Source organism: Poeciliopsis prolifica, unplaced genomic scaffold, assembly GCF_027474105.1.
Source record: "Poeciliopsis prolifica strain line A6 unplaced genomic scaffold, Auburn_PproV2 SCAFFOLD076, whole genome shotgun sequence".
Lineage (NCBI taxonomy): Eukaryota > Metazoa > Chordata > Actinopteri > Cyprinodontiformes > Poeciliidae > Poeciliopsis > Poeciliopsis prolifica.
Window position 1 is genome coordinate 349,027 of NW_026562451.1, and position 26,843 is coordinate 375,869.

Sequence of the window (26,843 nt, forward strand, 5' to 3'; positions counted from 1 at the left end):
ACCAGGTTGCATGAAAGTGTCTGCCAGATGGTGTGATCACTGAGCACGCCTCAGCTCAGTGTACATTAGTTCAGAAGAAAACTAGTTGAAGATTTCAAAGCTCGTCCATATGACTTCATTTATATATATATATATATATATATATATATATATATATATATATATATATATATATATATATATATATATATATATATATAAATATATATATATACTGTACACGAGCCGCAAGGAAGGAGGCAGAGGACTAGTGAGTGTGAGAACCACTGTCCAGGACGAAACAACTAAGATCCATAAATACATCAGGGACAAAGCCTCAACAGACAATGTGCTCAGTGAATGTCTCAGACAACAGGGAACGGAGGTTGAGGTGCCAGAGATACCATCATGGGAGGACAAGCCCCTACATGGGATGTACCACCAGCAAATAACCCAAGTGGCTGATATCAGTAAATCCTACCAATGGCTGGAAAAAGCTGGACTCAAGGACAGCACAGAGGCCCTCATCCTGGCCGCCCAGGAACAGGCCCTAAACACCAGAGCAATAGAGGCCCAGATCTACCACACCAGACAAGACCCAAGGTGTAGGTTGTGCAAGGAGGCCCCTGAGACAGTCCAGCACATCACAGCAGGGTGCAAGATACTGGCAGGGAAAGCGTACATGGAGCGACATAACCAAGTGGCAGGCATTGTGTACAGAAACATCTGTGCAGAATATGGACTGGAAACCCCAAGATCAAAGTGGGAAACACCCCCAAAGGTGGTGGAGAACGCCAGAGCTAAGATCCTGTGGGACTTCCAGATCCAGACAGACAAAATGGTAATGGCGAACCAACCAGACATTGTCGTAGTGGATAAACATCAGAGGAAAGCCGTTGTGGTAGATGTAGCAATACCAAGTGATTGCAACATCAGGAAAAAGGAGCACGAGAAACTGGAGAAATACCAGGGCCTCAGGGAAGAACTGGAGAGGGCCTGGAAGGTGAAGACCACAGTGGTGCCTGTGGTCATCGGGGCCCTCGGGGCAGTAACCCCCAAACTGGAGCAGTGGCTACAACAGATCCCAGGAACAACATCAGATATCTCAGTCCAGAAATGTGCAGTCCTTGGCACAGCCAAGATACTGCGCAGAACCCTCAAGCTCCCAGGCCTCTGGTAGAGGACCCGAGCTCAGAGGATAAGAACCACCCGCGGTGGGTGAGAAGGGAATTTTTTTTATATAGGAAATTTTTTTTTCCATATACATATAAAATATCACTGCATCCAACTATCTCTGTTAAAAGACAGCAATCCCAGGAAATTCTGATCATAGGATTGCACGTAAAAGAAAAAGGGCGACATTTCCTGAATCTATTTGAGGATTAATGGACGATTAAGCTGCAGGAATAAGTGTCACTTGGTGAAAATGTCTGCCAGTCGCCCTTCCAGCAGTTCAGCTGCTTTCAAACCAGCCATAAAAGATTCATCCCCTTTGTGCCGACACACAGCATGCCTTGCATATTCAAATGGTCCCTCTCCAAAAAGAGCAAAGACACTCTATCCCAAACAGTGTTTAATATTTGGATGAGTGGAATATTTAAGAATTCACAGACACATTTATCCTTGCATAACAGGGCCCCAGTGACAAAACATTTTAAGACTAAGTATATGCAATGAAGCACTTGAGCTCAGCAGGATAAATGAATCCAAATCATTCCTTGCATAACAGGAAAAAAACACCTAATTTGTTTTGACATAAAGAGGATCAGCAGAGGATAGCAGCAAATAGCTCTTAATAGGAATAACAATTGGAGTTTCACAAAGGAAAAAAAAAAGATTTTGATCCAGAATACAGAACAATTGAGAGTTATCTGTATGTGTCGTAGTTTTATACAAAAACAAAGCATCTGAATCGCTTACATAAGATGCAAAACCTTTACTATTTCTTTGTCCGAGGAGCAAGTCCTCAATTCCCCAGCGAGGGCTCAAAGAACCAGACAGATTGAAAGTTTCTGTAATTACACATGCACACAATCTCAATTTGTGTCAATTTGTGCTGCGGTATTTTGGAACCAAATAAAACAGCAATTTTAAACTCCTCACTCCTCAGGCGGGTGTTTCGTTTTGGTAAGCATTCCATATGCCACCGTCTATTTCATGCATCCATGTGGACAAACGAAAACCACCCTGTTTAGATCTTTTTGTCTATAATTGAAGGAGAAAGTGGGCACAACTCAAACACCAAGTCCTCGCCTTAAGGTTCTTCTCACTGGGAAAGTAACCACTGACCTAAAGTCATTTTTAAGTTACAAGGTCAGAGATTCAGCCACAAAATGTCTGTAGAATGTCTGTGTTCTACATCTCTTTCAACTCTGGCACCAAACAAAAATGTGTGTGTATATATAGTGTGTATATATAAAATGTTTCATTTTGATGCTTTTTTGTGACATTACAACCACAATGTGAATTGTATGTGATAGCTGAAAATGATGTTTTGCACAGCAGAAGACACAATCCAAAATAAAATATCTCAAGTATGTAAGTGTACATTTTCATTCCATCCTGGCTTCTGGTTTTTTATTGCTCCACAGGCTTTTTTTGAGGATTCCTTTGTATTTATTTCCATCAGTCTTGCCATAAACTTTGATAAGTTTTACCATTGTTTAAGAAGAAGCACATCTTCACAGCACAATGCTGCCACCAAAGTGTTTCATACTGGGGATGATTTGTTTATGGTGATGTGCTTTGTTTGTTTTTCCAATATGCAGAGCATATGAAGACCAGAAAGTTTGACTTTTGTCTCAATTGATCGGTGCAAATATTTGCAAATTGAAAAATGTTTCATAGGAAGTTTATGGTTTTGCAAGGTAGAGTGGAAGTAAAGAGAAGACTTTTTTCAATGTACCAGCAAAACACAGAAGTTGCATAGCTTAATGTGTTGTGTACATTTTACATTTGAAGTAAAATAAAATCTGAAATTAGAAAACGTACAAGTAGTAATTTCTAAGACATTTTTTACTTTAATGCAAAAGCATTAATGAAAATGTAGCCTCCAAACGTAATTGTTTGTAACCTATTTATATAATCATGTCTTTTTTCATGCTCTAAAGGTGCAAAAGTGTATAGCAACTATTGTTAATACACTTTGTATCACAGTTCAATTTCACATCTAAATGTCTGCACTATTAACAGGTCTTTTGCTGTATGGGCCACCATTGTGGCTGTACAACTGAAAAAACAAAAAATACAAGAAAATAAAACACTAAAAGCACCAAGGCAAAGGGCATTCACATGCTTATATTTTCCTGGAGAAACACACGGTTGGAGTTATCAAAAATGAATAAATTCCTGGGCATTCTTCTACCACATAGCAGCAGATAATTTAAAGTAAATGGGTTTAAAAGCACAGCCAAGACCCAACAAATATTTGGCAGAAGTATGGGACACACAGTAGAAATAGAGCTTTACTTCTTTAGTTGTTGCTTGATTATTATTTTCACCCCCCAATTGAAGGGCTTGTTGCTTTCACATTTCAGTTTTTTTTTGTTTTTTTTTCCTTGACCCAAGTGACTCCCACTTGCAATCCTCCCAGTTCTACTTCAGGGTTTAATGGGAAGTGTATGTTTTTGAATTAGGCTTTTAGAATGCTGTCTGATGTTTCAGCTGACAGTTCTCATGTTGTGACATAATCAGCCCACAGCTGGAAGGGGATAATGACTGATGATGATCTGCAAGGACTGGCTGCTCTCTTTTTGTCACCTGCGGAGGTAACAAAGTGCCATAAGTAGGTGTGGCTTGCACACCAATTCAAATAAAGCATCAAGTCAGACGACTCCCGCATGGCACAGTCAGATCCACATAATATGTCTGAAAAGATAATGAAACAATGTAAAGAAAGTATTATTGTTGAAGGGGAAAAAAAACTATCTTAAAAATCTGTCGAAAATAATCCCATTCCCTAATGTTGACCAGTGTCTTACATGCCTTTTTTTGTATTTTAATCTCCGTGTCTTCAGTGTTGAGTTTCAAGTCTTTGAAACTAGATGGTCCCCTTGCTATTATGCTAATCTGTTACATTCTCCACACATTATTTTTTATTTTCAAAACAGGATTCTATATGGCATCTCCAGTACAATAATATTATTTCCAGTCAGATGATTACATTTGAGTAAAATTAAAGGATTAATTTAAATCAAATCTGCCAGGCTCATGAATAATTTGGGATCCTCTATCTATAAAATCAGTCTGAAGCCTAAAAACCATTATCTTGCAAATTATCTTACTGGACTATTATGGCTGTACCATATACTAAATACTATTATTATGTTCATAAATTAATATATTAATGTATCATCAAAGAGCATTAGATTTCTAATTAGCAAGGACATTATAGCACAAATCTTTCGCTATTATAGAGAAAGGAAAAACAGTTTTACCAATTTCAATGGAGTACTTATATGTGGAAAGTTTTTATGTTGCTGAGGATGTCATTTATTACCTCTAGCTCTGCCTCGTCTCTTTTTTCTTTATTTATTTTCTGTCTAGGTTATTACCATTTTCTCAGATGTCTTCAATAAGTGGCATATAGTTGAAAGTTTGCTTACAAGTTGAGAAAAAATGTTTCGAAATCAACTAAATGCTTTGACAGTGGACCAAATGAAGAACGGGTGCATCAGTGCAACTATCTAGTCTGTAGTTTTGTAATATGTTTATAATGAACTGTCTCAAAAGATTTGGAGCATCAGCAACAGTCTTGCCTCCATCGGTTTATTACAATTGGTTTCAACTACAACACGGCCAGTCACCTGATTCTGCAATGAGCAGCAGAACACTCTGACTGCAGCCCCTGTGGAAAAGTTGCCTTCCTGCATGCTTGCCACCAGCTTAATCCCTTTCTGGTGTCACACTGATTCCTGTGGTGCGAACATGGCTTAGGTCATTCATGTTTCCAGTCACCACGGCAACAATGGCTCACCGACTTGTCATTTGCTGTGCACCATGCCAGGCTGTGGATTGCCTAACCTTATTTCTCAGTCAGTCAGTAGTTCAAACAGTATGCATCAACAAACACTTCTACCCAGTGACCTTCTCTTTATGGTTTCAGCCAAATTGCACAAAACAACACGCCTTTACCCCCAATGAACCAATTTTTCTCCCTTTGTGTCAGCAGTGTGCCACTCTCACCTTAATTTACCCTTAAAGTTTCCTCGCCACACAAGCTTATTGCAGGTGAAAAGCCCAGCACTTTATGATGATTACTCTGGTTCATCTGATTATTTTAACTTTTACGCAACAGTAACATAATGTCTAATTAAAGATACTGACTCATGACAACCGGTGGAGGAAATGGAGTGGTCAAAATTTCTTTCATGCTTTCGAGTATACATTTGCTCATTAGAGTGTAGGATGCATAGCTCTATTTAAAATATTCCTTTAATTAATACAATTTCCAAATTTGCCCTTTTTCATAAGTATGATTGAACCAGTAATTCAGCTGTTTTGTGTCTGCTTTTAGTCTGACTGATGATCAGTGGAGCACTGTGAAGGCATCATTCAATCACAGTCGGTTTGGTCCCTCCAGCTATCAGTATTTGTTTTTTCAATTAACGTTTTGTGTTGGTTTATTCATGCGTTGCTTATTATTTCTAGACCACACTACAGCGAGGTCCATACATATTTGGACACTAGCACAAGTTTTTTTTTTTTTTTTGAATCTGTTTACTGAAACCTTTTCTATTCACAGTTATCTAAGAGTAACATATATTATGCAGGCTCTAAGCTTATATTCTAGGGTATCTGCATTCAAACTGAATGAAAGATTTAAGAAATTTAGCTCCTTAACATATATTATCTTTTTATGAAAGGGAACAAAAGAAAATGGACAACTGACTCAAAAGCTATTTCACGGCTTAGTGTTGGGCAATTCCTTTTTTATGTCAGCATTTTAAATATAATCATTTTTAATTTTGCAGAAATCCTTCAAATATGTTCGTAAAATATAGTCATGAAATATAAATCCACAATTTTGTGGTACTTTATGTTACCCTATAATAAAATCTTAATAAAATCCACTGTGCTTGCGATTGTAACGTGACAAAATCTGAAATGTTGAGTGGGTATGACAGTGACTGCAGGTCACCAGTTCCAATGCTGCGAGACACTGCAGCCCTGGGAGTGATGATGACTCTCTGCTATTCATCTACCGGGCAAAATCAAACAAAAAGAACAACATTTTACATGTGAAAGAAGTGTTTTATTTACAATGTTTTTTTTCCTTTGTTTTTTGTAGCTTGTAAGCCTGCATTTTCATAAAATAGGTGTGCAAAAAAATTATTTTTAATATCAAAAATGCTTAGTGTTTTGGAAAATATGACTGAAATACAATATATATTTTTTAATGTTATTTTATGACAGCTAAAACTGTAGATTTCCATTAAACTGTAAAAATTTAACAAACTGTAAAGTATGAATATATATATATATATATATATATATATATATATATATATATATATATAAATTCAATTCCCTTCTCACCCACCGCGGGTGGTTCTTATCCTCTGAGCTCGGGTCCTCTACCAGAGGCCTGGGAGCTTGAGGGTTCTGCGCAGTATCTTGGCTGTGCCAAGGACTGCACATTTCTGGACTGAGATGTCTGATGTTGTTCCTGGGATCTGTTGTAGCCACTGCTCCAGTTTGGGGTTACTGCCCCGAGGGCCCCGATGACCACAGGCACCACTGTGGTCTTCACCTTCCAGGCCCTCTCCAGTTCTTCCCTGAGGCCCTGGTATTTCTCTAGTTTCTCGTGCTCCTTTTTTCTGATGTTGCAATCACTTGGTATTGCTACATCTACCACAACGGCTTTCCTCTGATGTTTATCCACTACGACAATGTCTGGTTGGTTCGCCATTACCATTTTGTCTGTCTGGATCTGGAAGTCCCACAGGATCTTAGCTCTGGCGTTCTCCACCACCTTTGGGGGTGTTTCCCACTTTGATCTTGGGGTTTCCAGTCCATATTCTGCACAGATGTTTCTGTACACTATGCCTGCCACTTGGTTATGTCGCTCCATGTACACTTTCCCTGCCAGTATCTTGCACCCTGCTGTGATGTGCTGGACTGTCTCAGGGGCCTCCTTGCACAACCTACACCTTGGGTCTTGTCTGGTGTGGTAGATCTGGGCCTCTATTGCTCTGGTGTTTAGGGCCTGTTCCTGGGCGGCCAGGATGAGGGCCTCTGTGCTGTCCTTGAGTCCAGCTTTTTCCAGCCATTGGTAGGATTTACTTATATCAGCCACTTGGGTTATTTGCTGGTGGTACATCCCATGTAGGGGTTTGTCCTCCCATGATGGTATCTCTGGCACCTCAACCTCCGTTCCCTGTTGTCTGAGACATTCACTGAGCACATTGTCTGTTGAGGCTTTGTCCCTGATGTATTTATGGATCTTAGTTGTTTCGTCCTTGACAGTGGTTCTCACACTCACTAGTCCTCTGCCTCCTTCCTTGCGGCTCGTGTACAGTCTCAGGGTGCTGGATTTGGGATGGAATCCTCCATGCATTGTTAGTAGCTTTCTGGTCTTAATATCTGTGGCTTTTATCTCCTCCTTTGGCCAGCTAATTATTCCAGCAGGGTATCTGATTACTGGCAAGGCATAGCTGTTTATCGCACGGATTTTGTTCTTGCCATTGAGCTGGCTTCTCAGGACTTGCCTTATTCGTTGGAGGTATTTAGCTGTGGCTCCTTTCCTTGTGACCTCATCGAGGTTGCCATTTGCTTGTGGTATACCTAGGTACTTGTAACTGTCCTCTATGTCTGCTATTGTTCCTTCTGGGAGTGAGACCCCTTCTGTGTGGATGACCTTCCCCCTCTTTGTGACCAGCCGACCACATTTCTCTAGTCCGAATGACATCCCAATGTCCGTGCTGTAGATCCTGGTGGTGTGGATCAGTGAGTCGATGTCTCGCTCACACTTGGCGTACAGCTTGATGTCATCCATGTAGAGTAGGTGACTGATATTGGCCCCATTTTTGAGTCTGTATCCGTAGCCAGTCTTGTTGATAACTTGGCTGAGGGGGTTCAGGCCTATGCAGAACAGTAGCGGGGACAGAGCATCTCCTTGGTATATGCCACATTTGATGGACACTTGTGCAAGTGGTTTGCAGTTGGCTTCAAGGGTGGTTTTCCACAGCCTCATCGAGTTTGCAATGAAGGCTCTCAGAGTCCTGTTGATGTTATACATCTCTAAGCATTCAATGATCCAAGTATGCGGCATTGAGTCATAGGCTTTCTTGTAATCAATCCAAGCCATGCACAGGTTGGTGTGTCGGGTTTTGCAGTCTCGGGCAACTGTGCGGTCTACGAGGAGTTGGTGTTTGGCTCCTCTGCTATTTACACCGATACCCTTCTGTGCCGTGCTCATGTGTTTATCCATGTTTTTGCTTATCTTGGCCGCTATGATGCCTGACATGAGCTTCCAGGTTGTGGAGAGGCAGGTTATTGGTCGGTAGTTGGGTGGGACTGGACCCTTTGATGGATCCTTCTGGATTAGGATTGTCCGCCCTTCAGTTAACCATTCAGGGTGAGTCCCACTTTGTAGCAGCTGGTTCATTTGGCTGCCATTCGCTCATGGAGAGCAGTGAGTTTCTTTAGCCAGTAGGCATGGATCATGTCAGGCCCTGGTGCTGTCCAGTTTTTCATACCTGAGACTCTTTCTTGGACATCTGTCACAGTGATGGTTACCGGGGCTTGCTCAGGGAGGTTGCTGTGGTCCTCTCGTAGAGAGATCAGCCACTGTGCATTGCTGTTGTGGGACGCCTCCCTTTCCCATATGCCTTTCCAGTATTGTTCCGTCTCCAGCCTTGGTGGGTCTGCTCTGTTGTTATTGTTACCCTGCCATTGAGAGTACACCTTAGCTGGTTGAGTGGAGAAGAGCCGGTTAATCCTTCTGGATTCATTCTCCCTTGTGTATCTCTTTAGGCGGCTGGCCAAGGCTTGGAGCCTTTGTTTGGCAGTTTCAAGGGCTTCAGGTATGGGCATCTGCCTGTACTTTCTGGGTACTGGTCTTTTCATTGTACCCTTGTGGAGCTCTGACAGTTGGCTCACTTCCCTCCTTGTTACCTTGATTTTAGCCTCTAACCGTCTTTCCATGGTGGGTATTGGGTCTCATGGTTGCTCTTATAGCCAAGTATCTCAAGGATCACTGATGCTGAGTTGTAGATCAGCTCATTGGTTTCTGTTATGGTGTTGGTAGGGATCGTTCTCAATGCTGCATTCACATTCTCAATGAGACTTTCAGATGGTACTTCACTCAGCCGTTGTAATTGGCGCCGGGGAGGCCTGGTTGTCATTCGGGTCATGATTCTCTCTCTCAGGTCAGCAGCTGTCTCGTTCAGCTCTGTTTCGCTTATTGGGGCCGTGTATCCCCTCACTGGGTGGGGACTTGTAGTTAAGTCCCCACAGTCCTGACATCCGGGTTCCTCCCTTTTGCCGTAGCATTTGTGTTGTATCTCGTCAATCTCAAGTTTGTGATAGCAGTTTGCCGTTTGCGGATGTTGGAACACTGAGCTACTAGTTGTTTAGCGCTTAGTGTTGACTGGGATATCGAAGTAACCATTCCTTCCCCAGTCTTTGCATGTAACCCCTCTGACTAGGGTTACTTGAGTAGTAGCATTCCAACAGATCCACATTTTCATCTCTCGCCCATTTCCGTCTTGTTCCAGTAGCCCATTTGTCATCAAGGTGCTCTGGTTCCCCAACACCTGACGCAGACCTTGTTTGGCCGGGCGACGTCTGAGCCGGCATGTTATGCAACTTAGTATCTCTCATGGTATGAGGTAGGCAGTAGCTTGAAGGGTCTTGCCTAAGGACCCAGACTGGATTCGAACCCTGCCCTCTCGGGTGATATACTGATGCCTTATGTATATATACATATATATATATATATATATATATATATATATATATATATATATGTAAAGGTACACCTTTTTGAAGGAATGCTACTAACATTTCTTTAAATATTCACGTTTATATTTTTGATATGGATTAATTACATCTAATAAATCTTCAGTAAATAAAGGTGTTTAATCTGTTCAGACTCATTGAATGCATCAATGTGTATTTGCTGCCCTCTAGTGTAAAGACTGAAACATTTCAGAAACTAGAGAGTCATCCAAATACCTCCTTACAGCTACCTGTATGTAAATTGCTGCTGGACTGCATACTGCCATGTGGAAACTTCAGCCACAACATTAAGACTGTTACTGATACAAGTAAAAGATAATTCTATTTGTTGGATATAACTTTAGCTAAGTTGTTTTTTTCCATTTTTAATTAAATTTTGTTTTGCAGGGCCACACTTCATTCTTGTGTCTATTTCAGTTTTGATTATGAAATATGTTTTGCAATTAGTGAGACCATACATTTTCTAATGAACACACAAGGATAGCCTCTAACTACCAGAGAAAGCTACAGTGCCTTGCAATCCTCCATAAACTAAATCAAGCAAAAAAATGATTTTTAAGATAAACAATCTGAAGTGCGGTGTGCATTTGTATTTGCCATACTAGACTTCAACTGCACAACACTGAACCTCAGTATAAATTCAGCTATTGTATGAAAGCTTCAGCAGTTTGTTACAAAACATAAGCGGAGAAACAAGGAGAACATCTGTGAGATCATATATAACATTGAGGAGAAGAATAAAGCTTCTGAAAAAGCCTCTAAAACCTGAAATGTATAATAGAATGCTGTTGAATCTATTATTAAAAAAAAAATAATTACGAAGACTACACTGAAACAGGCATGCAAGAAACTGAGAGAGTTAATCAGAGTAGCTATTGGGAGGCCCAGGGTAACTAGAAAAGCGGCAGATTGTCAACCAGAAAACTATTTATTCACTCTGCAACAAAGGAACCATTGTTGACAGTTCGATAAAAGACACCAAGCTTAGATCTTACAACAAGCCAAGTCAGGGACAAATGAAACACGTAAAAGGAGATGCTCTGGTCAAATGAAAACAAAACTAAACTTGGCCTCCATGTAAAAATAACTGGGCATTTCCCGCCGAACACACCATCGACATGGTGAAACGTGCCGGAGATGGCAGAACTAGAAAGGCTTTTCTTCAGCAGTGATAGGGAATCTGATAAGAGCTCTTGGGAAGAGTAATGGAACTGGATGCATTGGAAGAAAAGCTTGTTTCCTGAACAAAAGGGTTATCTAACCGCAGTGCAATGACTGTAAGTATACAACCAAAGCAACAAAGAAATGGCTCAGATCAAACAATGTTCAAGTGTTGTGGCGAAACCTGAAAAGTGATTTTTGCAGATATTCTCCTTTCAATCTAATGGAGCTTGAGTTGGTTGGCATAGCAAGATGGGCAAAATTATGATGTAAAGTTGGTGGAAACTTTGCTGGTTAGGAGTTGGATGAAAGTAAAACTATAATGTATTGAGAAGCCAATGGATCAAATTAAAAAAAAAAAAATTCTTTTTACTTCCCATTTATGGGTTACCTCTGTTTTATCACATAAAATCTGAGTAATATCCATTAAAATGTATTGTTTTGAATGTGGTACAAAGCAAAAAGTTCAAATGGAATAAGTACTTTTGCAAAGTACTGTAAATGTAAAATCCAAAGACCGGCAATTAAAATATATTAAAAAGCAGACTGCAAAAACAAAGCCTGTTCGTCAACTTTGCTTCAAGTCCAGCATATCTATGATTTTTTTTTTTTCCAGTTCGAAGCAGGAAAATAAAAATCTCTGTGTTTAAGTGGTTCAAACTTTTGAGGATTTCATTTTTTTAACAAATTAACTAAAAAAAAAGAAAAAGAATTTTAAAAAATGCACAGCTATGTTAAGTCCATTACACTGCAGTTGATTTTTGTGAACCAAATTATGTAACTACAACAATTTTTCCAGAGCCCACAGGTTCCTGCAACTACAGTAGGTAATAAAGCAACACTGTAAACTTTCCATGGAAGATTGCCTCACATTAAAGGTAAATGTTTGGATTGCACATAAGTAGATCCCATTTCTCTGTTCTAGCTAAACCAAACAAAAATAAATATAAAAGGACAGAAAATAAATTTCTCACTTTTTATTTTCCATTGCACAGTAATCTCTATCTACAGAATTTCTAAATTTTGTGGAAGCAGATAAAGTCATAACATCCATGTGAAATTTGCATAAAACTGTACAAGAAAATTGGCTACAATGAGAAAAATACTGCACCCCACTGATGAGTTTTGAATCCGGGACAGAAGACGGTGTGCGGAAATACACAGGAGTCCCTCGAACTGTTTGAGTGTGTGGGTTGTACCAGGTAAGAATACTGCAGACTGTAACAAACCACACAGAAGCAGGACGAAAACATAATAAATAATAATTTTAAAAAAGCATGACGTTTTGCAGGAACAAAATTAAAAAGACAAACACAAGTAGAAGAAAAAAGACAGGCTATTTTTCCTTTTTTTTCTGCTAGCATCCACACTCCATACTGAACACAGAGAACCAGACATCCACCATAGCTGTGGAACAACTTGGTAATACATAACAACTTTGTCTGAAAATTGAAGGCTATTTGCATACAGACTAAACATGTGTTTTAATAAACCAGAATTTTGACATCATCTGCTGATCCTCTGACACATTTTTTCTGTGTTGGCGGCTCTGTTAACTGTACTCTGACTCTCGCCCAGATTCACTTTTTTTTTTTAACAAGGAGAGACTTGGACTTGAGCTACCAGAAAACAATATTAGTAATATGTAACTCAGATGGGCACAGACATCCAAACACGCACTCACACATTTATAAACACCATATGTATTGAAGGAGGTGAGCTGTGGTTCTGGACTGAATGGAACAGCATCACTGACTCACAGCTTGTTCCACTGAAACATTTAACTTTAGATGAAACATCCCGTTTTGTACTTTTGAATAAATGGCATTCTATCGTAATTTCAAGTAACAACAAATGGCGATGGCAATAGAACTCCCAAGTTGAACTGTGTCTTTGTCCGCTCTTCATATATGAACGTGTAATGTGTCACAAAACTTTGAATTTTATAAGTTCATTTATTTTAGTAGCTTAATGCAAAAAGCAAAACTCTTTTTAGTTTAGATTAATACATTAAATAGTGTGGTATGTTTCAAGTGTTTATTTCTGTTCATTTTGGTAATTATGGATTACACCTAATAAAAGCACAAAATTACATTTAACAGAAATATGGAGTACTGCACAAGCCAATTTTAAAGAAAATATTGTGCTAAGTCCTACACAATCATAAGGAAGACTGCTGACTTGGCAGTTATCCAGGAGACTGTCTCTGACGCTCTCCACTTTTTCTGGCTTTAGCTAAAGAAGCTAATGCCAGAAAAGGTAGTTGCTTTTAAAAGTGGCTCTTCACCAAGGGCTGCCTTTAACAATGTTATAGAAAAAAATGGGCAGAAGGAAAAAGTGTGATTGAAAAAGTTGTACAAGCAACTGCGTTTTTATGCAAAGTTTTTTTTCAAGAGTTTTGGGAAAACTAGACAGAATAACTGAACTTTGGTTACTTTTGGTAATGAGACATGATTATAAAAAATGAACAGAAAAAAAACTGTGAAAAAATATCACTCTGAATACTGAACCCAAATAATGTGAGTTTCTCTTTCACTTAAGTTACTGAAATAAATAAACTTTTCAATAATATTCTAAGTTATTGAAAAGTGAACCGCTGGTACCAAACAATAACTCAATGGACAAGCTAAAGAAACTCTTTGGCGTCAGAAAAAATATGGCCTGTCTCCTCGTTTGTTTCTTGTGCAACATTAATGTTTCTAGTTGGTCTAAGATTGTCAAACTATTTACTTATATACAAATAAAGGTTAGATGCCTGACATACAGGAGATACACCACATGAAGGGGCTTACTGCGAACACCATCAGAAACAAGCTGGAACTCAGAAAATATAATCCAGGTGATCGTTTTCGATATTGAACTCAAGTCTCCTTCATGAATAAATAAACATAGAAAGTTATCTTACAAAGACAATGTAAATAATCTGACTTTGATTTAAAATTTTATATGATTAAAATATAGCATTGAAATATATATATAATCATATTGTAGCAATGCTTTCTGGCCATAATCCTGAATGGTGCCACATTTATAAGGAAATACAGTCGTGGGGGGAGCAGCAGAATTGACTATATAGACTCTTATTGGGAGCGTCTGGTTCCCTTGGTACTGACAACAAGATCCTTAATACACTATCAAGAACATGTGCAATAGAGCCTTATTGAACTATTAATGTGGGTAATAGTTCTAGGTCCAAAATATCCCTGCAGCATTGGGATAGTAAGGTCATAGTGTAAGTATATGTAGGGAATTCTATGTATGTTGTTGGAGCAATGGATGAGAGGATGGAGTGGCGAGCATTTGTGCTGACTCAAACCTCTCTAAACACAACCAAACTGGTTGAGAGAAATGCTGGTTAAAGAATGGAATGTCATCCTACAGAGGTATGTGACCAGTATGTACAACCACGCTGTTGTGGGTGATTGCAGTGCTTCCATGCACTGCTGGAGTGCATGTAAGATACTGCAGTGCTTGGTAAATAAATAAATTGTTCAGTTCTTAATATGTCTCATTTCTTGAAAGTTTTGAGAAAAACTGGTTTTCTCTCAGGGATGCATCCAAAATCTTCCATTATGCTGCTTAACCCATAAATGCATTTTGACTGAAGAAAATGTGGCACCCTTTTGGGAAAAAAACCCAAAACAAAACATATTTGCCTGCTGTCTAATGTTTAATGCCAAGAAGCATTGCAATTATACATATAATTGGAGAAGCTTGTGACATCAAAGGTAGGCAGAAGTTTTTTCTGGACTGATGACGAGTGGGTCATATGTTAAGATCCAATTCAATATAAAAAAATAAAGAAATGATAGCCTTGCTCTTCTCATAGATTCCAGCCCTTTTCGAAAGAACAAAGTAATTTTGTGTCTGTGACCATTTTCACACCTTTAGAAAAATAAGTTTTTGATTAATACAGAGCAGAAAACCCCAAGAATTATTAAACAGAGTAATGACACACACACACACACACCCCGCTTCACACACACAAGCACATCCACTCTGTAACAGTTTAAAAGTCTAAGATACAGAGAAGAGTTTTGAGATCGAACAAGATGAGGAAATACCCAGCATACATCAGAGTAGCTTTAACGTTTGCGACTGCCCACATTGTTGCAGGCTCTGCACACTTCTCTGCCATCGACTTGATGAGAAATCCCATTCTTTCATAAATGTCACTAAAGTACAAAAGTCTACAAGTGAATACAGCATTGCACATTTATTAGATCTATGTATAGATATATGGATTTATTTAGACTCCTTTTCTCTTACATGAATTCATTGTAACTTGATTAAATATTAAGTCTTCTTTCAGCCATTATCTGTTGGTCTGAATATTGGCCAAGAAGATACACAGAGGAGACAACAGTAAAAGGATGTTTTGGCAAAATGAGAATGAGGACTCCTCAGGCAGATGGACCAATCTGAGGCCTTGGAAGGGAGGTTTAACATGAAGAAAAACAAAAACAAAACAAAAAAACAAAACAAAATAAAAAATGTCACCATTTATGTATTACTTTCCTCTGAGGTTGCCCCTCTTTACCTCAGTTCCACCTTCACATTGAGGTAAGTACAGTATCCAACATTGTGCTAGGGAAAAAACTCCCAAATGTTTCCAGTGAAGAAGGCTCAGACGGACGGCTCGATGGACAGATGGTGGGGGAGTCAGTGTGAGTCCAGTTGAGCTGATGGAAGGTCAGTGAGATAGTTATAACCACAGAGCACTGCTCCTTGCCAGTGGCCCGTCAGAATTGGTACCATTTTTTGTCTTTGCATTTCAGCATCATCTGGAGGGAGAAAATGTTCAGGTGAGAAAATACAGTGAATTAAAAACAACATAAAAACAGTTGGATGCAAATTTCCAAAGAAAATAAAAATGCTTTGTACACAAGTTACATCAAATCCATAGGTCATGATACGTGGCTCTATTCTGCCCTCTAGTGGGCAAATGAATAAAATTAGCATTTACCAAAAGATGCTTTGCAGAAATAATTTCTACAATGCACAAATAATTTAAAGCTAAGTGATTTAGCTTTAAGTTATTTAGCTTTCCCAAACGAGCAGCAACAAAGAAAAAGCAAACCGTTTCATCAGTAAAGAAAACATGGCTCAATGGTAAACATTAGTATGTTTTAGAATTTTTTAAAAATAAAATCTGATCCATCTCATCAAACCTACAAAATGTACTGCACATTCAAATAAGGCACATGTTCACTGTTATGAGATGTAAAATGCACCCGGACTCTGGTTTTTGGTTTGGTTTTTCACAATTTTTGTGCATATTGTGCCACAACAAATTTGTTCTTATAGTCATTAAATTATATCAGTAAATCGGCAAACTCTGGCCACACTAAAAGAAAAAATACATGCTAAGTTCTTTAAAAAACAAACAAAAATGTTTTTTGATGAGAGATTTCTTGACAAGTCATGCTTTTTTTGATTATTATTATTTTTGAACACATTTTCTTACATCATGGGCATGTTTGGAAAAAGAATCTGCGCTGGCCATCATGGCAGCTGTCCTCTCCTCCAGTTCACCCAGTTTTTGGCCTCTTTCATCCAGCGCTATCCGAGCACGTGCCAGATCTCCGACCACACCTGAAGCCGCTCCCTTCATCCCCTCGATGCCACCTGGGCCGGGGATGTGCTGGGCCAGACTTCGAGATGCTTTCCCAGCCGCTAACTCACCAACTTAGTGAAGCAGGAACAGTGCAGAAGATGAAACAGATTATGTTGAGTCTGATTGCACACATTTAAGAGGAGAACATATTTATGATGACTCTGGCTTACATAGTTCTTCTCTGTCCAGCGATTGCGCTCCTCCTCCAAAGAGACCTTTAAAAAACCCTCTGTTTGGTGCCTCTGGTGTCTCTACTGGGGTAAAAAGTTCACCCAGCATCTCCTAAAATACAAAAAGCTCCTGTAAATAGGATTTATTTTTTTAAAAAAGTATATACCATCTTTCTTTTTTTGCATTTCACAAAGTTTGCAGACACAACTAACATCAGAGTTGGCTCAACACTGAGTAACCTGCCTGTAAATTTTCACAGGTTTCTTGACTGTAAGTTATCCTCTGAATCTCGGTGGGCGAGCAAAGGTACATGGCCTGGCCTAGGTTTGTGAAGCAGAACGTCCTGGCTATCCGCATGTCTGTCAAAGGTAGGTAGTTTACATCCATGAGTGGTCTCAGTCCCGGCACACTAGGAAGGAGGCACAGAAACAATAGAAATTATTTGAAATGAATGAATTATTAATAATTGTTCCCACTGTGTCCAGGCTACCTCAGCATTCAGAATTGCAACAGTTGTCTGCATTCCTATGGTTGTCTTAGTGGGAGCCCATATTTTATGATTTAAACATGATAAACGAGTTTCTTAAGTGCCTGAAGATCCTGAAAGTCTGAGCATTTTTTATGCACTGACAATTTGGAAGAGGCGCAAAAAATGACACAAACACAGTAACACAAAGAAACAGCTGGACATCCTCGCTTTGTCCACACAGACACCCATATAGACGGCTGTTCTGTCTGTCACTTCAGGCAACTGTGATTGATGAAAATGACCGTCACACTGATACGCCCCTCCTCAATTACAACCCGTCACACGCTGCACAGAAATTCACCTGCTGTCTGAGTGGAGAGTTTCCAACCTTGACAGATGCATTAGCTACAACGTCAGATACAGCGCTTTAGGATACGGTTCGTTGAATGTAGTACGCATTGTCTGCGCAATGTGCACGATAAAAGTGCATCCTGGTAAGTCAGACAGATCTTACAATGACACGTTCCATAAAAGAGGAAAGACACAAATGTGCATGCCAATAAAACTGGCCATTCACAAAGTGCTGTATTCAAAGATGTTTGAAAATTGAGTGGAGAAAATGTGGTACCATATGTTATTCATAGTCAAGGCATGCTATATTGTAAGACTTTAACAAACCAATAAAATAGGTGGCTTCATGTCATCTCAGCTAATTATACCGTCTGTCTTGCCTTTTAGGTCAGTGTTTATGGTCAGTGTGGTGCTCAGTAGCATCTTGCTGTGATACCAGAAGCCTGCTGGCCTTGTGGAATGGCATGGAACTGAGTACTTGATGTAACAACTCAACAGCAGGACACAACTAAGGTCATATGCCTCATCCAATCTGTGAGTGTTGTGGAGCTCAGGCTCCATGGCTGCAAAGTTGCAGTCTGGTCTTTCCAAATTACCAGTTTTTTCCAAAGCAATAACAATAAGAAATGTTATTTGTAAGTCAGTATCATTTGTAAGTTATTGACTTACAGATGATATATGTTTAATGGTGTCTAATGAAAATAATTTGTTAACTGAAAAGCAATTTGCAACTATTTCTCCATTTTGGCATTAAAGTATACTAAAACTGGCATAACATTTAAATGGATTTAACAGGTTGTTTAATTTAAAGAAAGATAAAAACAGTTTTACTGAAAAAGAAAAGTCAAATCCATTCAGACTGTTTAAATTAATTGTTTGATTAACAATCCTTGGTTGAACTCCTTACCTGAGGGTCATTATGTGGCCGTTGGCACAAAAACAAGCCACACACACTGACTGGTTCATCTGTACGACGTCTGCCCGTAAGATGAAAGAAGCCTCTGTGATACTGTGTTTGTAGATGCAGGTCTGGGAAGGAAGTGAAATGACCTTGGCCTGCTTCTCAGAGCACACCACAGCAAACTGACTCTCATTGAGCTCCTGTGAGCTGGAAGGTGAAACGGAGACGGGCCGCCGCTTTCGGATCTTCTCTCTTTCTTCACCATCAGCTGTGACGTTGGGCTCACACCACGTTTCAAATGCAGACGGTAGCAGGGAACCAGCAGAGTCCAGAAAAGCCATCCGCATGATGCTTCCCTTGAGCCGTACCAACATACCTGTGAAAAGAAATTGTCTCTCAGGCTTCACACTCGGCATCTCTGCTGCTGATCCTTTGGACTGTTATCTTTAACTCTAATGTAATTTAATAAATTCAATAAGAAACTATATGAAGTTTACCAGTAGGTGAAATGATAACTGGCTGCAGTTGCCGCTGCTCCCCTGCAGGTGGCAAAGTGAGTGCCAGAACGAGTACAGTCCCCAGTGAGGTGCCAACATATAAACAGGGCGTCAAAGTGCAGTCTCCCTTCCGGGCAAAAGTCTCACAGAAGTGAAAGGAGTTGATGGCCTCTCGGGCTTCCTTGTCGATGCTGGTGACGCTGGAGGAGCGGGAGCGGCTGAAAGAGTTGTCCCGGTGGTCTAACGGGTTGGCACCCCGCGGTGGGCACACGGACAGAAGGACAGTACGGAGAAAACAGAGAGAGGTAAAGCACCTGCAACGCAGCAACATCAACTTAATCTGTACATTGCCTTGCAAAAGTATTCATTTTCCTTGAACCTTTTCCACATTTTGTTACATTGCAATCCCAAACTCAACTTATTTTATAGGGATTTAATGTGTACAGTAATACTGAGTATTACTGTAAAGTGCAGGGAAATCATTTATGGTTATCAAAAATGTTTTTATTATTATTATTTTTTATTTCTTACAATTGTATTGTAAATTTAACTGAGTATTGCAAGGGCTATTATAACAATTGCATATGCTTTGAATCCAAACAAGTCCACTGGAGCATTGGCTGTGTGATTCACACTTCATTTCAACTTTATTTATTTCTGATGTATTCCATATGTTCATTAGTGTTTTATACAAAAGTATGAGGGTGAAGCCGAGTGACAATTTTTAAATTTAGTGGTAGATAAATAAATAAATAAAAAAAATGTAATTGTCCCACCGAAATACATTTGAATTTGTAATGGAGCAAATAGTGGACAAAGTTCAAAGGATACACACAATAAAATAATAAATGAGTGCAAAAGCAGATATCTATTGGTAATGTTGACCTTTAAATTCATAACTGAAAAGCTTCTCATACGCTTCAGATCGGGAAAAAATTATTTTTACTAAAAATTTTCAAAAACATTTTGCTGTCTTGTATTCCTTCCTTTTGTATATCGGGCACCAAAGATATTTTATATCCAGTTAGAAGTTGAATTATTTAAGTTAACTAGTGATCTGAAAATAAAAAAAAATGTGTTGAACATGACAATCTAACAGCTGAATGTCCCTGGAAGTAAATATTTCTATTTTACCAACTGAAAACCATCTTTATGTTAAAAGAAACAATCACACAGAGAAAAGAAAATACACAAATAACACAGAAGAAAAGGAAAGCTGCAAAAGTTACAAAAAGCTCTGCAGTGAGAAAGGGTGAGCAGTTAGCACCACTGACCTTTTATGAAAACCCCAATATAGTTAAAAAAAAAAAAAAGAAAAAAAGAAAAACAAAAAAAATCCAACATTTTGGTTCTGCTCAATGCATTTTAATTACCGCCAGATCAGTGCTACTTTTGTCACATGCAAACTCAGGAGAACATCTGCACAGCTTGCCAATTTTGAGACCAAAAACCAGAGAAATATACTCCACTGGACTGATGGAATGTGGCTGAGTCCAGTCAGAGCAATAAAATCATACTGCAAATCATATTAAAAATTATGTTTGGAGACACGAAGTCAAGGCTTACCCAAGTCTGGCTTTAGCTCAGTAGGTAAGCTTAATTTCCGTGACATCTTTGCTGGAAAAAAGAGAACATCCCTCTTTACAAACACACATCTAAGCTATGACACGGTGCCATGCAAAGCCAGGTACCCAGCACTGGACAAGAATTGTGCACAATGCTGAGACACACCTAAAGAAAAAAAAAGAAAAGCTGGGACATATTCCAGGGAATTGGTTTACTGACAAGAGGAGCCAAAATGCTTTACATACAAAAGTTCTACGTAAAAACATAGAGGCAACTCCTATATCTCAAAGGCATGCTGTGACAAAACACAAAACAGGGGACCTCTAGTTGTACAAATACCTAAAGAGAAGACTGGTGAGACAGACCAATACTGCAAGGGCCATTCAGGACTGTCATGCCAAAGAAGCATGCAGCAAGAACCAGGAAGTAATAATAAAGAACATCAGAAATGAAAGAAGACAGTGACAGTGGAAAAAAGTGATTCAAGTTGACTGGAGTGGGTTTATAACTATATAAATATTTAACACAACTTTTTGTGGAAGTGAAAAACAAATGACAGTAAATAAAGGCGAGAGGTTGATTCGAAAGAAGGAAAAAAATGTACAAAAATACTTTTATCACTCAGTCACCAAGATATAGCATTCTCTACAAATTGTTATGAAGCTTAGATGTGCCACTAGTTAACATTAATGGTTTAATAAATGACAATATTCTATTCCTAAAAAGCAAAAGTGAAATCCACACCCCGAATCCTAAAAACAAATGAGGTATCGTGTGTGTTTAAGATCTTTTATGAATAAAAGAAACAAAATGAATTCTTTCACTTTTGCAGCTACCATGCTGAATCATAAAGCATCATCTCATTTATACCTATTTGTATAGATCTTTAAGGCACAGCATACTTCTGAAACAATGTGATCAGGTAAAGTCACTAAGTTCATTCAAATTTAATGATTTTTTATTTAGAATTAAAAATGGCGAATGACATATATTGTACGCATTTTACCTAGAGATGTAGTGACCAGGAGATTCTTTCCTAGTTACAGTTTAGAGGCATCTAAATAAGAATTTGCACAATCTGAACTACATACATTAACATGACAACATGTTTTGCATGGATATGCTAAAAAAAAAAACCTTACTAAATTTCATCCGCATTGTATGGTCCAATTATTATCAAGATTGTACTTCTCTCAACTGAGTCCCAAAATTTGATTGTTCAAGTATAAATTTTTCTTGACAGGAGCAGAGTTTTGACATGGCAGCCTTAAACTGATGGCAAGCCATCTATGATGTTTTGGTAACACCGTCAATATAAGTAAGACAAATGCTTATTCAGCTTTAGAGTTTGGTAATGATCAGCAAATGAGGGGCGACAGAAGCACAGTCTGCAGGAGTTCTAAGTTGTGCTGCCGGATTGTGCTGCCGGATTGTGAATTGCCAGTACTTGGGGGTTGTGCACCAACAGCGCAAGAGCAGGAAAGCTGGTGGGACTGTACACTTAGGAGTAGAAGTCATAAAGAACACAAGAAGAATGTTTACTCAATGGTCAGGGCCTAAATTAAACACGGAGTTGGACAACAGGGACAGAAAGTGGAGGTCTTGAATCATGAAGGCAACCAACATTACCCCTTATAGACCTGATTGCAATTCCCAAGACAGTACCAGTGGAGCATGATGGTTTAAACCAGTTTTACCCTGTCAGTGTTCTATCTGCAAGTTCGCCTATAACTTTAACTTTTAGGTAGACAAGTTTTCTTCTTAGTCCCATAACAACATTCATCATGACTTGTCCAAGTAACTCACTTACCAATCCACTTTGTAGTATCAACAGGCGGTGTACAGACCTGTTATTGCGCAATCTTGTGTGGCTGAATAACGCTTGTCCCTCGAAGGAAAACTGCATGGAGCCACATAACTAGTTTGCATGACAGAGACTGGTTTCTTATCAGGATTAACCAGAAGACGAAGAACGGCCATGCAACACCACCAATACAATCCAGAAAAGTTATCAGTCTGTTAGTTTGTAAATCTGACACAGGAAGAAGTTTCCTGTGTTGAGTCAGTTATCCTGATGTCTTCTCCAATTTCTTTAAGTTTTAGCTTCAACTAACATAACAATGTATTAGTCTGACATGATAAAGCTACAATCTTCTATGAACTCATGTGTTGCTCCTGGTGACAATGTTTCCAGTGGAGAAAATTGCTGGACTAAAATTACGGTGTTCCCTTTGGGTTTTGACAGAAGGTGTCTATTATTCTTGCAAAAATATTTTAATGCAATTCCAGTCAATCCAGGGTACATAAAACTTACAAAGTTTTTATTATGTCCTAAAAACTTAGCACTTTGGCTTAAATGTCAAATATTTTAAAAGTCCTGTATTAGGTGTGCTTTGGGCATATTCCTCCCACGCTGACCGTTTTCTGGAAATGTTTGCGAGCAGAGCAGGTCACATCACACACACAGACACAGAGGTATGTCAGTCAATGCAATCCCTCTTAATTCAAACATCACTGCAACACGTAGAAAACTTGGATGGAAATACTCAGTTGTTAAATTTAATATTTCAGATAGTAAACAGTTATGTAATGAATTGATCTATTGGCCTTCAATATAAGGGGCATCTCAAATGTGACACTACAGCTTTTGCAAACTTTATTTTTACCATTGACCAAAACACTGGAGGTAAATGAATACAAAGTTGGAACAATGATGGGCTCTGGGGTTTCATACCATATTATCAACAATCATATCAGGACAGACGGCAAACGCAAACACACTTACAGTCTGACACATGTGCTACATACAAGTAGCATGCAAGATGTGTATCATACAACTAGGTTGTCTCAAAGCAGTTGCAATGTCATTGTCATTCTAGGTCATCCTCTGCTCCAAGAACTTTCAGTTTTCTCAATGTTATGTATTTTTTGCAATCAAATATATAAAAATAATTTGTTAAAAACAAATTAAGCCATCCACTTATATTGGAATGTATATTGTACAAAAAGGTAGTGGAACAGAAGCTAACCTTGACATTGAAATTTCTTTTTTTTTTTTTCTTCACTTAAATTATTTATTCCAAGTAGTATTTGCTGACTATAGGCAGCAAGGACAGAGGAAGTGAATTCACAACAAAGATAAACAAAAGAAAACAAAAAAACAAAAACAGAGGTACCAAATTGGGACCATATTTGTCCTGCCAACAGAGCCTCTTATGGAAACTTTGGGCCAGTCTTACCTCCTCTACCACCTCCATTGTAGAACTGTTGAAGATTGCTGTGTGACATCAACACTTTTGGGATAAGAGGAGGGGGAGTAAAGTACAGTAAATGTACAGTTAGAAACAAATTCTTGAGTCAGTTTAGTTCTACTGGGCAAAGTATCTTTTTTAACTCAATAGTTCTTCAGAATATTAGCTTAAAGTTGCAGAATGTTTTACAAAGAATATGTTTTTTGTTTATTTGTTAAAACTGTCACTATGTCGAGTATAATATGGCAAAGATAAGTCTGTACAAAAAAATTAGTTCCTCAGCCTCCCCCCTGTGGTAATACAGCCAGAGAAGATTAATTTGTTCACAAATTATATGTCTTATGTTCTGTGATCAGGACATAGTAACAGTTATAACAAACCTGCAAAAAATGTTTATTTTAATATAGATTACCAGCTGCAGCTTTAATTTCAGTTTTCTATATGTGTTTGTGCCCAGAAGTGAAAAGTTTGTGTGAAAAAAAAAACATACAATACATTTTTAATTTCTTTACATTGTGTGCTTATGTATTTTTTTTATTCTTTTTGAACAATTTAGAGGACAGCTGTGGTTATAAAAGCAATCCATGTTTTTACCACACCAGAAAACCCTGATACATTTCTGAAAAAAACAAAACAAAACCCCCAAAAAATATTTGGACTTAGATCAAATGACTATTTAAAGCATGTAACTTATGCTGGAAAGCCCCTTATCTCTCTCACCATAAATTATGCATAGCAGACTGATGTGTTGTACTGTGGGGACTGATGGTACCAGACATGGGGGTTGGAACTACAATCACACCTGGAAACAGCAGGCAGACTTAGAGACGTGATTTGTATCTGACCTTTACATTTTCATCATTTTGTCGCACAGATGCCAAGTTACTCATAATGAGATGAAACTGGGCCATTTTGTTTTCCAAGGGTACCAGCAATGTAGATTATATGAATGCAAACAGAAGAGCATCTCTGCAAACCAGAAATCTGTATTTTGTTACCGTTTATAAAAATTACTTATTCGCTTGGAGGAATAGATGGAGTGGACCTAGACAAAACTGAAGGATATTGACATAAAATCTAATATACTTGGAAACAAATTAATGCATCACAGTGCTTTTATAATTTTCCATAATTATGCCATTATGCAAATACTGAAAATGCAAAACTTATATTTCTCTAACTGAAACAAATAATGGAAATGAATAGGTTCCTCTTACACATGAATATGTGTGGAAATGGGAATATATTGTATGGACTAAAAAATATTATGCTGAGGATGAGTGAAGCTGACAGTAAAACAATGATGTGGTTTAACAAAACTATGCACCATAACGTTCTGCTTTAACAAGCAACAATTAAGAATATTATTTTCTGGAAAAACAGCAAAAACGACTGATGTTTAATAACTGTTGCCTCTGTCTATTTTGGTTAAAAGCTATAACGCATAATTTGGACTAATAGTGTTTGGACAAACCTGTTTCAACAGACACACTGAAGAACATGTTACCTGAAGTTGGAGACTTGCAGCGGTCCTCTGATGTGGCTGAACACTCGTTAATGTCACACAAGCCTACAGCGGAGCAAATAAACACAAATTGTCATTAAACTGAATGAATAAAATCTTTATTTTAAAAATGTAAACAATAAATGTCAGCTCAAAAAATGCTATAAAAATAAGCAAAACATACAAATAGATGGGTAGTTTTCTGCTTTGAAAAGAATGGAGCTGTTTCCATTCAGTTTGAATGTTTATTTCTCTTTTTGCCACATACATGTTTCCGTGTGCAGTCATGCGCATCTGTGACATTGTCCTATGAGGCAGAAAGCTAGTCAGACCGCAGTCCCTTTTGGCACACAAACACAGCTGGACGTCTGATTACAGCTCAAGCTTGCCAAGCCCGACATGAACCAGCCTGGTGCCCATAGTGACAACAGATGTATTTATACAGCACATTTTTGCAACATTGTGAAAAAAAAGATGAATAAATTCAATATTTCCATTTTTTGATAGTTGTTTTCAATAGCAATGGATGATAAAACATTATCATAAGGTCATCACTCAGCATGTGTGTATTCCTTGCAAACTATGCACTTGCAATTCCCATTTGCTAATAAGACAAATGGGAATTGGGTACCTAGTGGGCAATGTAGCTGCACTGCTGTTGTTCAGCACATGATGGCAGTGTGTCAACACTGAATCCAGTTACGTGTTGCAGATACTTTGGAGCTCAGGGAGAGTAAAAACATGCAATCAAAAGGTACAGAAGCAGAAATGTGGAGACCATAGACAAAAATGGAAAAGGTTGAGTTGTGAGCACTGTGTTAAAATGCTTTGTCATCCAACTCTAGCCCAGCACAGATATAGGATAGCATCAATTTACCTGGCCTTGCAAAGGTATTCATAACACTTCCCCCTTTTCTTATTTTCCCACGTCAAGAGCCAGAAAATGATGTATTGAATGGTTTTGATTTCTACCAAATTAAAATCTAAAAGATGTGCTATTCATTTAGTCTCTCTAATACCTTTAACTAAAAAATACACTGCAGCCTCAAAGATGAAAAAAAAAAAATTAAAACTGTCCTCTTAATTATAACTTAATGTCAATATTAATACAACAATTCCCTGAAGATCTCAGGGGGTTGGCGGAGAATATTAGTAAAAAATCAGCATAAGAAGGACCAGTAGACACAGCAGGCAGGTCAAGGATTTAGCCGCAGAGAGGTTTAAAGCAGGGTTAGGCAATGAAACAATTTCTCAAACTTTGTATAGGACTCTGGGCACCATTCAATCCATCAGCTGAAAATAGAAAGAGAATGGCAGGTCTGCCAAGACATGCCTGTCTGCGTATAACTACAGGTTCGGGAAAGAGAGCATTAATCAGAGAAGCAGTCAAGAGGGCCATGGTAACTCTAGAAG

General features: G+C 38.6%; 1 protein-coding gene across 3 annotated transcripts in view; it reads right to left on the reverse strand.

Moving 5' to 3' along the window:
- Nucleotides 1–12,065: 12,065 nt before the first annotated feature.
- Nucleotides 12,066–26,843, reverse strand: part of stxbp5a (syntaxin binding protein 5a (tomosyn)) — a 95,621-nt gene continuing 80,843 nt past the window's right edge. Inside the window, exons 19-27 of one of the 3 annotated variants that reach the window (XM_055021420.1) lie at nt 25,434–25,496; nt 23,915–23,968; nt 20,676–20,726; nt 19,110–19,391; nt 18,619–18,988; nt 17,135–17,300; nt 16,891–17,002; nt 16,571–16,791; nt 12,066–15,887 (exon numbers count right to left, since the gene is read on the reverse strand). In XM_055021420.1, the coding sequence (XP_054877395.1) occupies nt 15,846–15,887; nt 16,571–16,791; nt 16,891–17,002; nt 17,135–17,300; nt 18,619–18,988; nt 19,110–19,391; nt 20,676–20,726; nt 23,915–23,968; nt 25,434–25,496 (1,361 nt within the window). In that variant the 3' untranslated portion in view covers nt 12,066–15,845. The remainder of the gene's footprint in view (nt 15,888–16,570; nt 16,792–16,890; nt 17,003–17,134; nt 17,301–18,618; nt 18,989–19,109; nt 19,392–20,675; nt 20,727–23,914; nt 23,969–25,433; nt 25,497–26,843) is intronic. The other 2 variants (XM_055021421.1, XM_055021422.1) reach the window with 2 other exon arrangements.